General features: G+C 39.8%; 1 protein-coding gene across 1 annotated transcript; it reads right to left on the reverse strand.

The window, feature by feature from the left end:
• Positions 1-9,936: 9,936 nt before the first annotated feature.
• On the reverse strand, positions 9,937-10,866 carry LOC110285997 (olfactory receptor 10V1). The gene has a single exon (XM_021152459.2). The coding sequence runs from the start codon at positions 10,864-10,866 to the stop codon at positions 9,937-9,939; it is 930 nt and encodes a 309-aa protein (XP_021008118.1).
• Between the last annotated feature and the right edge of the window lie 3,657 nt (positions 10,867-14,523).

The following is a 14,523-nucleotide window of genomic DNA, read 5'->3' on the forward strand; positions in this document are numbered from 1 at the left end:
CTTGTAAAACAGGTGGATATGGTGGCACTCAACCTTTAATTTCACTACTCAGGAGGCTGAGGCAGGTGGATCTTTGTGAGTTTGAAACCAGCTCTACATAATGAGTCCCAGGCCAGCCAAAGCTACATAGTAAGTCCCTGTCTCGAAAACAATATTGGATATTGGAGAGATGGCTCAGCATTTAAAAACCCTGGCAGCTTTTCCAGGGACTTGGGTTCAAATCTTAGCATCCACATGGTGGCTTACAACTGTAACTTTAGTTCCAGAGGATGGGATGCCTTCTGATCTTTGAGGACACTAGGCATGTAAGTGGTATACAGCCGTGTGTGAAGATTTTGCAGTCAGCCCTAACTTGGTGGCATTTTGCATTTTTGTTTCACCCCAAATGAATTACGTCATCCTAGTCAGAGTGGTAGACCTGGGTAATAATTTACACAGGTTCCCTATGATGACTAAAGAGACTTACTGGGAAGACAGGCGTCCTTTAGGGCTGTTGACCTTTTCCTCTAGAACGCCAGGGAGAGCCTAGTGTCCTGCTGCAGGGACACTCGGCTGTGGGGTTCTAGCAGCTACCTTTGCTTCTGTAGCACTGTCACTATGGGAACAGATGAAATGGTCTTGTTCTTACTGTAGAGCAGGGAAGTAAGAAACGACTGAGAGAAGTGAAACAATTTACCTGCCCAACTGGGGAGTCCATCGACGGACTTAGTGCACTTCACTTAACTCAAAATATAATGGCTTTATTGAGGAGCAGTGAAGGGTGCAGTCAAAACAACCATACACATAAAATAAAAATAAAAAATTTCAATTAAAGTTAAAATTACTTTCATTTATACGTGCACGTGGTAAGTATTGAGCATGTTAGGCAAGCACTTGACTGCTAAGCTTTTTCTACAGCCCAAAGTTTGTATCAATTTGTATTAATGAGTAAATATCAACTGATGTTTTCTAAACACAGAGGAATTAAGCTGCACTACACCTATAAAATAAATATTTTTTTAAAAGAACTAAGAAAAAAAAAAGAACTCTTTAAGTACCATTTTCTAAAATAAAGCTGTCTCTGGTTATTAAAAGACTTTACTCACTTTTAAAAAAACATTTCTTCATCATCATACTAGGCATAAAGAAGAGAACAAGATACATTTTTTTTCACTACAAAATATTATATACCTATGAGAAATAAAGATACATACAAAACAAATTATCCTAAGGATAAAATTTGTTTTTAAAAGACATGCAAGGGGTTGGTAAGACATCTTAGCAGATAAAGGCGCATATTACCTATCCTGACAACATGTGTTACATCCCTGGAACTCCCACGACAGAAGTAGAGAACAAACTTCTGCAAGTTGTCCTGACGTCTACATGAATGATGATACCTACCTGCCCCCTACACACACACACACACACACACACACACACATACATGAGGAGTTTCCTGCAGGTGTTATACAGGGAAGCAAAGAGATATGGAAGAAAAGATATGAAAACCTGGTGCAGATTGACTTCATCAACCTGGATCAGACTTCAGAGGGTATAACAACAGGTAGTTTATTCCCAATGTATTTAAGCCCAATATAGTTTGGAAATGAGTGTCCTGATGCAATACAATCCCTGGTGCACAAAGAAGTATAATTACATTGAGACTCAATTCATGCTACATGTCATTTCTTCCAAGAAGATGGGTTCCAAGATGATGCATTATCTGTACTAACTTAAGAGCCAAGGGTCTGGTCTGTTCTGGGTCATACAGATAGTGTAGAGGTCGTCTGGCTATTAGTCACCTTTGGTCTTGGTTGTGTAAGCTTGGGGGAATCTGTAGCTATAAGGGTCATTTAGATTACTGCTCACCTCTAGGCCAGACTAGAGAGACTAGCTCTATTTCCATCATCTGAGGTTGCAGGTGTTCATTTTCATGGGTTACCTGCTACTGTAATACCAGGCACTCAAGGTCAGGGCTAAATGGCTGTTCCACATCCTTTTATGTATTCCTTTCTGGATAATATGACAGCTCTTAAACTCTTTTACATTTCCACTGATGCCCCCAACACCACAGGCTTTCCTCGACCTCCTGACCATAAGAACACTGTCTTTCTCTTACAGATCTAGATGATAAATGTTGTAGTCTTCTCACTTGCTCTTTGGGGACTTGCCCTTGGAATCCAGTCATCACTTTGTGAAGAAACTTGGGGACCATAAGAAACACCCATAGCTGAGTACCTTGGTTGAGAACCTCAGGTCTCTCAGCTGACAGACTTCGCCCACTTCCAAATACTAACAAATGACTGCCTCCAGGCAGCACCAGCTGATGGCCCATGATGTGGAGATGAGCAGTTCTCATGACATCATGGTCAAGTTCTAGATTCATTAGTAAAATAAAACATAAGTGCTGTTTCATCCACTGAATCCAGATGGTATGCTACACATCAGATAACTGTACCTGTTCCCAAGTCAAACATCAAAGTTATATAATGGGTAACCTAACTCAATAGGGAAGAAACACAATGCTAGATAAATACCAAACTCAGCTGGAAGACACCAATGGCACATGCTGTGCCTCTACATAGTATGCTACTGACATTGTAGAAGAGATTTTGAAGATTAAAGCTCCTGGGATCTGAACTTTATTCTAAGCTTCTCAGTACACCCAATGTTATCCAGGAGGCTTCATAACAGAGGGAGGCAGAAGGATTGGAAAGAAAACTGTGACAATAAAGTAAAGAAAGAAACGTTATGATGGTGACTTTGAGAACAGAATGTAGAGCCACAAGCTATGGGATGGAGGTAATCTTTAATAACAAGCAGAGTCTTAAAAATAAGAATAAAAAGGCAAGTGTATGGTCATCATATGCCTATTAATTCAGTATTTAGGAAGTACAGGATGAAGGGTGAGGAATTTAAGGCCATCCCTAGCTGTGGACTCTGAAGTGACATGCATGCAGTGCCTAAAGAATCCACAAGGCTAGGGTAGATTGTCGTGCAAGGGAGCTGCAGATGGTTGTGAGCCACCATATGGAACCAAACTGCAAGGACTGCAAGTGCTCTTAACTGCTGAGCCATCTCTCCAGACCTTAGATGCTTTGTTTGTGGGGTTTTTTTTTCTTTTTTGATGTTTAATTTTCTTCTCAGTTCTTCATGTAGTCTATATATTGTTAACACTGTATGAAGTATACCGTGAACTCACAGAAATCCACATGTCTCTGCTTTCTGAGTGCTGGGAGTAAAAGCAAGCACCTCATGCCTGGCTCTGTAGTATAATTAAGTGTTGAGGTCAGACATTGTTAAACCTCCTATAGCATTGTTCTTTCTGATTATTATTGCACTACTTATTCAGAGTCCTTTGTGTTTTCATATGAATAGTTGAAACAGAGTAAACTTTCAGACAAAAGAAAATACTTTTAAAACATGAACACCAAACTAGAAAGGAAGCAGTAATTTTGAATGTTTACATTGGGCTAAGAGATTTGTCATGAGACCAATGTGAAAGCACAATAATTATCCACATATCTAATTTGTTACCTTGAGTCTTATTATATGAAGCAATGTTCTTTAGGGACATATATACAAGTATAATGTACTAATACTTACATTAAAGTTTGTAGCTTTTAGGCATAATTGTGAAACTCAAGAATAGAGTTGAATTTCTTTTAAGTTAACTTTAAAAAGAACTCATTTAATAACTGAAGACAAGGAAAGCATTCATGGAAATAAAGGATACCAGTTCTCAAATATTGAAGTCACAGCTCAAAAGACATTATTTTGAATACAGACATAATGCTTTGGTCTTTTAACACATTTTATGTCTAGTTATTTCTAATATAAAATTTATTTTACTTTGTCAAGAATTATTAAGATTTATCCAATCAACAGATTTGTAGGTGCACACTGCAACTATAGGATGAACTTTGTTGAGATTTCTTGAATTTACTTGCACCACTGAAACCTTATTCCTGTCATGTTGATTACTTTTTGTCTGCTGTGATAAGACACCATGACCAAGGGCAACTTAGAGAAGGACAGATTTATTTGGCTTATGGTCTCAGAGAGTCCATCAAGGTGGGGAAGCATGTCAGAAAGTTGTAGGAAGCTGAGAGATCACATCTTCAACTGAAACATGGAACAGAGTATGTCAGCTGGAAGTGGGGCAAGGCTATGAACTCACAAGACCCAGTGATGTACTTCCTCCATTAAAGCTGTACCACCTCCCCAAATACCACCACCAACTGGGACTTAGGTGTTCAAATACATGAAACTTTGGGGGGCATTACTTCTTTAAACCACCACACCTGTTAATTAGCTATTTTTTTATTAGATATTTTATTTACATTTCAAATGTTATCCTCTTTCCTGGTTTCCCCTCCGAAATCCCCCTATCCCCTCCCTACTCCCCCTGCTCACCAACACACACACTTCTGCTTCCTGGACCTGGCATTCCCCTACACTGAGGCATGGAGCCCTCACAGGACCAAGGGCCTCTCCTCCCATTGATGATCTACAAGGACATCCTCTGCTACATATGCAGCTGGAGCCATGGGTTCCTCCATGTGTACTCTTTGGTTGGTGGCTTAGTCCCTGGGAGCTCTGGGGGGCCTGGTTGGCTCATATTGTTCTTCCTATGGGGCTGCAAACCCCTTCAGCTTCTAATTAGCTCTTCTTAACTTCCTTCTCTACTCTGGCTTGGCATCCATGCTTCTAATCTTTTATGAGTTTGACTGTTTGGAATCTCATATAAACAGAACCATGGAGCTCTTGTCCTTCTATGACTGGCTTATTTTATCTAACATATTACTCTAAGAATAGATTCATATTGGTGTACACTCAAGGAGTTTCTTCCTCTCTCTCTCTCTCTCTCTCTCTCTCTCTCTCTCTCTCTCTCTCTCTCTCTCTCTCTCTCTCTCTCTCTCTCTTCGAGACAGGGTTTCTCTGTGTGTCGTCCTGGCTGTCCTGGAACTCACTCTGTAGACCAGGCTGGCCTTGAACTCAGAAATCCACTTGCCTCTGCCTCCCAAGTGCTAGGATTATAGGCGTGTGCCACCACTGCCTAGCGTTTCTTCCTTTTTTTTTTTTTTTAAAATTTATATTATTATGTTTGTACACTGTCCCTGTCTTTAGACACACTACTGGAAGGCATTGGAGATGCCCGTTACAGATGGTTGTGAGCCACCATGTGGTTGCTGGGAATTGAGCTCAGGACCTATGGAAGAACAGTCAGTGCTCTTAACTGCTGAGACATCTCTCCAGCCTGGTTTTCTCCCTTTTAAAGGATGAACAGTATTTCTTTACAAGTGTTTACCACACTTTCTGTATGCAGTCATTTTGATGGACATTTAGGTTGTTTTCGCATCTTAGCTACTGTCAGTAGTGCCTTCAAGGAGACCAGGAGTATTAGTGTTTCTATGTAAATCCAGACTTTTAAAAGTGGCAGTTTTTCCTTATCCCTGGTGGCTAGCTCCCCAGTGAATTAGACAGAGACTATAAGATTTATTTGATAAGTTTTATGGCTCAATAACTGGGCAGTTAATCTATTTTAGTCTTCTAAACTCATCTGGCTACCTACCAGCCAGAATCTCCAAGATACTTGCATTTTGGTATTGGCCTGTCCCCTGGGATTCAGGGGTTTTTGCATGATGTTTCTCTGGACCCCCAATCCCACCCACTTCCCTTTCCCTGGCTGGCAGAACCCCAGCCTTAGCCTCTCTTCTGCCCAGCCATTGGCTGATCAGCTCTTATCGACAAGTTGGAGAATAAGCGGGGAGCAATGTGTAGATGAACTTCAAACAAGAGATATTTAGAGAAAGTGTTGCAATGCCTCACAAGATGTGAGGGCAGAGAAGTCAGCATTTGAATAATACAAAGATAATCTTTACACAATGCACAAAAACATTATGCCTGCATCTCTTCCAGAACATGATCCCAGATATTTCTAGTAGATACTAATAAGAGAGGTATCTATATCATATGACAGTTTTATTGTTAATTTTTTGAGTAAATTTTATATTGTGTCTCAATAGTGGCTGCATCATTTTGCTTTCCCAACAATTTATAAGGGTTTGTCTTTAATTTCTTAATTCAAATGTATTTATTTTATATACTTGCTATTTTGTCTGCATGTGTGCACATATGTGTGCCATGTGCATGCTGTGCCCAAGGCAGAACAGTGTTGGATCCCCTGGAACTGGAGTTACAGATGGGTGTGAACCATCACGTGGGTGCTAGGAACTAAACTCTGATCCTCTGGAAGAGCAGCAAGTGTTTTAAACTGCCAAGCCATCTCTCCAGCCCTTTCTTTTGTTTTTGATAGTAGCCATCTCAATCAACATGGTTGAGTTCCTATATTGAGGTATAGGTTTACAAATTCTTGATTTATGACGCCAAGCAGCTTCTTAGATACCTGTTGGCTATTTCTGAGAGAAATGGTTATTCAGGTTCTTAGTTCACAGATATTCACCGATTCTGATGTATAATTTTCAAATATAGTATCTGATTCTGTGGCTTTGTTTCTACTCTGTTGTTTCCTTTGCTGTGCAAGCTTTTACCTTGATGCTGCCTCCTTTACCTATTTTTTGCACTGTGGCTCATGTGTTTAGTTCCATCTCTTGAATCTTTTGCCCAAACCAAGGTCAGGAATATTTCTTTTTATGTTTCTTGTAAGTATTTTATAATTTTGGATCTTATGTTTAAGTCTTAAATTAATTTTAAAGATTTATCTTTATTTTTTTAACTTTTGTGTGTGGTGTGCAGATGTATGTGTGTGTGTATGTATGGAGCTGTCAGAGGTCAAGTGTCATTCTTTAGGAGTCTTCTATCTTGGTTTTGGAGATAAAGTCTCTTATTGGGATCCAGGACTCACCAATAGGCTAGGTTGGTTTGCCAGAGAGCCCTAGGGGTTGGGATCAAAAAGGCATAGCACTATGCCAGGTTTTTCACATCGGTGCTTATGACGGCTATTTTCAGTTATCAACTTGATTATCTCTGGGATGGGCTACTATCCAGAAATGGCAGTCACACCTTTGATCCAGATCTTGAGGCAGGAAGACAACGTGCCTTTGCTCTGGATCTTAAGGCTGGAAGAAACAGGATTTCGATCCAGACCTTGAGGTACACCTTTAATCTGGGCCGTGCCTTCTGCTTAAGGCCTATGTAAGGACAATGGAAAAAAGGTGGGGTTGTCGATCTTCACCTGCTCGCACTCACTTTGCCAGAATTTCTACTGGAGCCTACTTCTTTGGGATTCCAGCTTATACAGAAGACCAGCTGAAACATCCAGCCTGGTGGGACTGAGCAACCACTAGATTCTTGGACTTGACATTCACAGCTGGCCATTGTTGGATTAGTTGGACTGCAGCCTCTAAGTCATCCCAATAAATTCCATATATATATATTCCATATATATATTCCATATATATATATTCCATATATATATTCCATATTATATATATATATATATATATATATATATATATATATATATATATATATATATATATGTGTGTATAGTCATTCCATAAGTTCTTTGACTAGAGAACCCTGACTAAGACAGTGCTAGAAGTAAAATTTGGCTCCTAATGCATTTTACCACCTGAGCTATCTCCTGAGCTCCAAGTTGCTTTTTTAAAAAGTTAATATTCACTGTAGATAGGACTCGGTGTGTCATAATGACATTTTCATGTAAGTATATATATATTTGATCATGGAACTATCTATCTATCTATCTATCTATCTATCTATCTATCTATCTATCTATCTATTTAATGTATGGGAGCACACTGTTCCTGTCTTCAGACACACCAGAAGAGGGCATCAGATCCCATTACAGATGGTTGTAAGCCACCATGTAGTTGCTGGGAATTGAACTCAGGATCTCTGGAAGAGCGGCCAGTGCTCTTAACCACTGAGCCATCTCCCCAGTCCACATGGTACTTTCTTATACTTCCTACTTCCCTCCTTTTTGAATGAATGTTCTTTTATTTATTTATTTATTTATTTTGGTTTTTCGAGACAGAGTTTCTCTGTATAGCCCTGGCTGTCCTGGAACTCACTTTGTAGACCAGGCTGGCCTCGAACTCAGAAATCCACCTGCCTCTGCCTCCCGAGTGCTGGGATTAAAGGCGTGCGCCACCACCGCCCGGCTGAATGAATGTTCTTTATTCTTTTCTGTGGGGTGTTGAGACAAGGTTTGACCCAGGCTGGTTTGGACTCTCTATGTAACAGAGGCTGAGCTTGATCTTCTGATTGTCCTCACTTCACTAGGATTGTAGGGATAGCATGTGGTTTTATACAGTGCTGGGGATCAGGCTTCATGCTTGTCAGGCAGGGATTCTTCCAACTTAGTTACACTTCCAGACGCTGAGTTATGTACAGTGTAAAATAAAATACAAAATCTGCCCCAATATGTTTGAAGAACTGTCAGATAGAGGAGACCTCTAGAAAGGAGAAAAAGGGAAAGGACCAGTAGAAGGGTGTGAGTGTAGATAACTTTAGCCTGAGATGAAGTTTAACAACTTTGAATTGTCCTGTGAGGAATGGTACTTCTTAAAGCTTGTGATCACTCCTGCTGAAAGCCAGAACGGATCCCGATGACTATCCAAAATGATAAAGGAGAGATTCTTTTTAGATTTATGTATATGAGTGTTTTCCCTACATGCATGTATGTATACCACTTGTGTTCTGTACTTGTGGAGGTCAGAAGAGGGTGTCAGATCTCTTAGCACTGGAGTTAAGGATGGTTATGAACAACCATTTAGGTGCTGGGAACCAAACTCAGGTTCTCTGAAGAACAACAGGTGTTCTTATCCACTAAGCCATCTTCTAGCTCCAAGATGCTCTCAAAAGTACAAGATGCAGTGGTACTCACTTTCATCATTTCCATTATTTTCATTTATTAAATTAAATACCCCTTCTCTTTATTTCCATTCTTTTTCATTATTGAAAATCTCTCTAAAAGTTCTGAGCACTGTCATTAGTTTTCATTTTGGTTAACAACAACAATGAAATTAAAAAAAATTCTACATGTTGCTAGCTATAAATCTTTAAACATTTTTATTATTTTTTTTCCATCCAGAACCTGCTTGTACAATAAAGAAACTGAAGCCTGTCACAGAGATGGGCAGACTTGTCTGCAGTTATATATGTGTCCTATTGACAAAGAAAGCCCAGAATCACAAGACCATCATATGGAAGGAGTTTAGCCTTTAGATTTATCATTATTTGTCTTCTTATCCTGGATATATAATTTTTAAGCCACTCACACCTTCTCCCTGAATTTCCCTGAAATTCCTCATTGGGTATATGAATTAACCATACAAAGTGCCTTGTATATAATAGCTGACCAACTAGTATTGCTTTGCCTCTCTCTATTCATGCTTAGGGCATAATATAGCATTATATAGCTTTATTTTCAGAAAGACAGAAGCATAAATTATCTCTGGAAATCAAATCAGACCTAGCATATTAGACCACATGTCTCTATGTGCTGAGGATATTCTTGATTTTTGCATGTCATCCCAAAATTATTTTTCTAAAATCTTTTAATTTGAAGTTTTACTTCATGTGCATTGGTGTTTTGTCTGCATGTATGTCTGTGTGAGGGTGTCAGAACCTCTGGAACTGGAGTTATAGAAAATTGTGAGCTGACATGTTGGTGAGAGAATTGAACCTGGATCCTCTGGAAGAGCAGCCAGTTCTCTGAACTGTGGAGCCATCTCTCCATCCCCCATCCCACCATTATTTTATTCTTATCATTAGTTGCTTTGTCTTGAGACCGGATTTCCCTATAGGACCTAATCTGACTTCCAACTTGCAGTCTTTCTGCTTCTGCCTCCTGAGTACAGCATTATAGGATTGCACCAGTAGGCTTGGAACCTTCATAAATAGAATTAGCATTCCATTTCAATTTCAGAAGTGCCTTGATTTAAATAAATCACAAGATCATCTTACCTAAAACTTTCTCAATGCCTTCCTCAGAGCATCTTTTAGTTCCTTGTTCCTCATACTATAGATCAAAGGGTTTAAAATGGGGGTGATAAAAGTGTAGACCACAGACACCATTCGGCCCATCTCAGGAGAGTAGCTGGAACTGGGGGATAAATATATAAAACTGGTGCAGCCATACTGTAGGAGGACCACTACAATGTGAGAGGAGCAGGTAGAGAAGGCTCGGTGGCGCCCTTCAGCAGACCGGATCCGTAAAATGGCTGTGATGATGAAGACATAGGAGATAGAGATCAGAGTTAGGGGGATGCTTAGGACAATGAAGCTGATGATATACAGGGCAGTCCTATGAACATGCGTGTCTCCACAAGCCAGGCGTATGACTGCAGGCATATCACAGTAGAAGTGATAGATTTCATTGTTGTGGCAGAATGGCAGATGGAAGATTAAAATAGTTAGGGGCAGTGACAGCAGGAATCCCAGCACCAGGGACCCCACCATCATCTCTACACACAAGGACCAACTCATGATGAGTGTGTATCTCAGAGGGTAGCAGATTGCAACAAACCGGTCGTAAGCCATGACTGCAAGCAGGACACAGTCAGCTCCACCCAAGAAAACAAAGAAAAACATCTGGGTACCACAACCAGTGATGGAAACAGGAGTTTTCCCCATAGAAAGAAGGTTTGCCAAGGCCAGTGGTGCAATGGATGATGTATAGAAGATTTCCAGAACTGCCAAGTTAGCTAGAAAAAAGTACATGGGGGTGTGGAGTGAGTGGTTAATATGGACAATCACAGCAATTGTGGCATTTCCACTGAGGCTGGTCAGGTACATCACCAAGAAGGTCACAAAAATCACCATCTGCACCCCAGGGTCAGGTGAGAATGGACGAAAGAAGAATTGTACCTTGGCAGTTTTATTTACTGTTTCCATGGGGAATGTACAAGACCTACTGCAAAGAAAAATGATAGTGGTCTCAAGGTATCTGTCATTAAATATATCTTCCTAACTCCACCATTCACTGTTAGAGCAGTTTCCAAGGTACCTCAGCAGTGAAATGCATAGTTTATTTTAAAGAAGGCCATAGAACGTATAACCTAGACAATTGTCATCTTCTTGTCTCTCTTTTCTTTCTCTCCAAGTACCAAAGCCCTCATGAGAGTTCCTCAGTGGTGGGAGCTTTGATGACATAGAATGCAGAACATACCACAGTTGCAGAGGTAGAAGAGCTGCCAAAGTATGTGCTGAACAGATCAACGAATAAGACCAACTTATAGCGCAAAGCTGCAAAGTGGAGAAACAGGATAGTGATCCATTCTATGAAACTTGAAATAAAAAAAAATGGTTGAACTGTATAGACAGATATGTGTCATAATTTAGATTTGTGCTATTGGTATTTTATGATATTATCATAAACTTTTGTTTTTTCAAAACCTAGAGTCTTAGCGATTCATTTTGTTTTGCTATTGTTGAGAAAGGGTCTCCTGTAGCCCAGGCTGCCCTCAAACTCACTATAGAACTGACCCTGATCTTGATCTTCTGTGCTTCTTTCCCCACTTACTGAATGTTGGGATTACTGGTGTGGACCAACATGCTCAGTTTTATGGGTGATGGGGTTTTGGATCTGCTAGACAAGAACTCTACCAAAAAAGTTAAATTCCTAGCCCCGAGTCTGCCTTGTTTTTCTTAACACAATGATCTCTAGTTCCATTAATTTTCCTGCAAATGTGCCTGTTTTTCTAATGCTTAAATGCCAACTTTCATATGCATTGGCCATTTATTCCAGGCTTTCTTGGACCTTGCTGTTCTACTCCAGTTCCGCTTTGACACGGACACAGTCCTGTGGTTGTACCATGTGGTTTACTCTCCTCTGGGTCTTGCTTCCAACTTCATACATGTCTACTCTCTTCTTAATCTCCTCTTCTGATTAGTCTAAAGCCCATCTATTTTTCAAATTCTAGGCTCTGTTCTTCCATTGACTCCTCATAGGGCACTCAAGTTCAAAATTTCTCCCTCTGAAATTGTTTATGACACTATTATTTAAGTGGCATCATACTGCCCTTTCTTATATCAGTATGTCCTATACCCAATTATATTTTTTAGTTTTCCCAAATTGGGGCTAGGGTTCTGAGGTCAAGAGTTCTTTCTTATGACAAATTGTCATTTCTTTTTGCTGAGCGCAAGGCATGATAAAACATGCATTATTATTATTATTGTTACTCTTTTAAACAACTGAGCAAAGTTCATTTGAACTCACAGAGACTAAAGCAGCCATCACAGGGTCTATATGGGTCTGCACCAAATGGTAGCCACCAGCCCAACATAGCACAGTTCTACAGTTTCTCAAATTACATACCTGGTCGTTTTATACAAGAGGAGATCATTCCATGAACAAATTAAAAATAAAATTCCGTCTTAGAGCTCAAAACATGCTTTATTAAACATTTGCTCATTTAACCTGTAACATTACTTTGGTAGGCATGTGTGATCACAAAGCCCATCTAACAGATGAAGACACATAGAGGGTTTAAGAGATTAAGGAAGCCAGCATTAGAAAAGCAGGCACTCAGAAAAACACGACTTTCCCTTCTTTCTGCCTCTCTCCTACCCATGCTTCATCTAACACTTTGTGTTTCCTTATTCTTTCTCTTGATCTCCCAGTCCCCCTTTGTCATCCTGGTGTTTACCTGCCTTGTGGCTGACCTTCATCGGTTGCCAAACTTAACCCTAAACAGCACGGCTGGCTTTCTTTCTTTCTTTCTTTCTTTCTTTCTTTCTTTCTTTCTTTCTTTCTTTCTTTCTTTCTTTCTTTCTTTCTTTCTTTCTCTCTCTCTCTCTCTCTCTCTCTCTCTCTCTCTCTCTCTCTCTCTCTTTCTTCTTCTTCTTCTTCTTCTTCTTCTTCTTCTTCTTCTTCTTCTTCTTCTTCTTCTTCTTCTTCTTCTTCTTCTCCTTCTCCTTCTCCTTCTCCTTCTCCTTCTCCTTCTCCTTCTCCTTCTCCTTCTCCTTCTCCTTCTCCTCCTCCTCCTCCTCCTCCTCCTCCTCCTCCTCCTCCTCCTCCTCCTCCTCCTCCATCTTCCTCTTCCTGCTAGCTATGGAGATTTAACGCTTGCTAGTCCTGGGATTTTTCTTATAAATTATAATGAAATTGTCCTTGAACGTCCTTCTGATTCTGTTCTTAAATTCTTTTATTAACAAGTCTAAGAATACTGGGAGGTGACCACAGTTCCTTAGTAACATATGGTAACCCTGAAGGAATCCTCTACAGAAATTTGCTCCCAGAGGAAAGAACAAGTAACTACATTCTAGGAACTCACTGATTTATTCCCTGGGAAAACAAGGAAAGTGTTTATTATCTTCCTTTTTGTAGATGTTGTGCAGAAAAGTAGCAGGGAAATAAAAACAAAATAACATGAAAAAAAAAAAAAGCCAATTGACAGAAAAGCACTGGAAGCCCTTCCCCACTTGCACTTCATACAATGAAAAATGCAAGTGCAAACTCAAGAAAAACCTGGGACTTTCAAAGGTGGGAAAGGGAGGCACTATGTAAATGACATGTAAATGATGACGCGGGCGCCTGCACCACTAGACCCCCTACTCCCCCGCCACTTCACTAGCCCACTCCCATTCTCAAGAGCACTTTCCCTTTCTCAATAAACTGTCTTTATATTTACTTCCAAAAGAAAGAGAGAAGGAATGCATGAAGAAAGAAAGAAAGAAAGAAAGAAAGAAAGAAAGAAAGAAAGAAAGAAAGAAAGAAAGAAAGAAAGAAAGAAAGATAGGAAGAAAAAGAAGAAAGTCTCTGAAATTATAGAACTATAAAATAGGAAAGCCATGGTTTGAACAATTTGGTTACACAGCATTTCTGTTTAGCCTTAGGTTATCTTATACTACCTTATTCTTCATCTGTTAAGTTGTTTTGCTGAGTGATGAACAATAGTTCAGCCCTAGGAGGAATCAGAGATGGTCACTGTGGGGAAAATACAACTAAGATAGCGCTAAGGACAAAAATGTTAGGTTACAGTGTTTTTAGATTCAAGGTACTGTCATAACCTAAACTGTAGCTTATCCAGTAAGTACTGCCTTGCCAATGCAGCAGAAAGAACCTCTGTTCTTTGTCTTCTAATGAGCTTGGAGAAAGTATTTGTCGAAAGGCTGTGTTGTTTCCAGGTAGAAGAATAGTGGTTTAATTTATCCTTCCTAAGAGACAGATGGAAATGAAGGTCGGAGCTAGGACCTGATGGCTTGTGCAATGCCCCAAGAATTTTCATTTAGGCATAGGGTTTGAAAAACCTGCCTCCTGATTTCTGTAACTCTCATTCAAAGACCAGAACAGTATCTGGAAATTAACGCAAACCATACACAATGAACTACTCAGTTCACTGGGACTCTAGAGATGAGAGCTCTCAGTGGTGCCTTTTATCATGTTCTCTTTAGTCTCCTTAGGCTCAGGTTAGGTGTAAAAGTGCCTAAGTTTCAAAAATAATTGTATTTCAATGACTATATATATATCTTTCATTTTCTTGCCAAGAAAAGGAGAAGATAATCATTTCTTCTAAAGAAAAGGAGAAGATAATCATTTAAACACTGCAT

The sequence above is a fragment of the Mus caroli genome, unplaced genomic scaffold (genome assembly GCF_978045245.1).
Source record: "Mus caroli unplaced genomic scaffold, Mus_caroli_1 scaffold_20, whole genome shotgun sequence".
Lineage (NCBI taxonomy): Eukaryota > Metazoa > Chordata > Mammalia > Rodentia > Muridae > Mus > Mus caroli.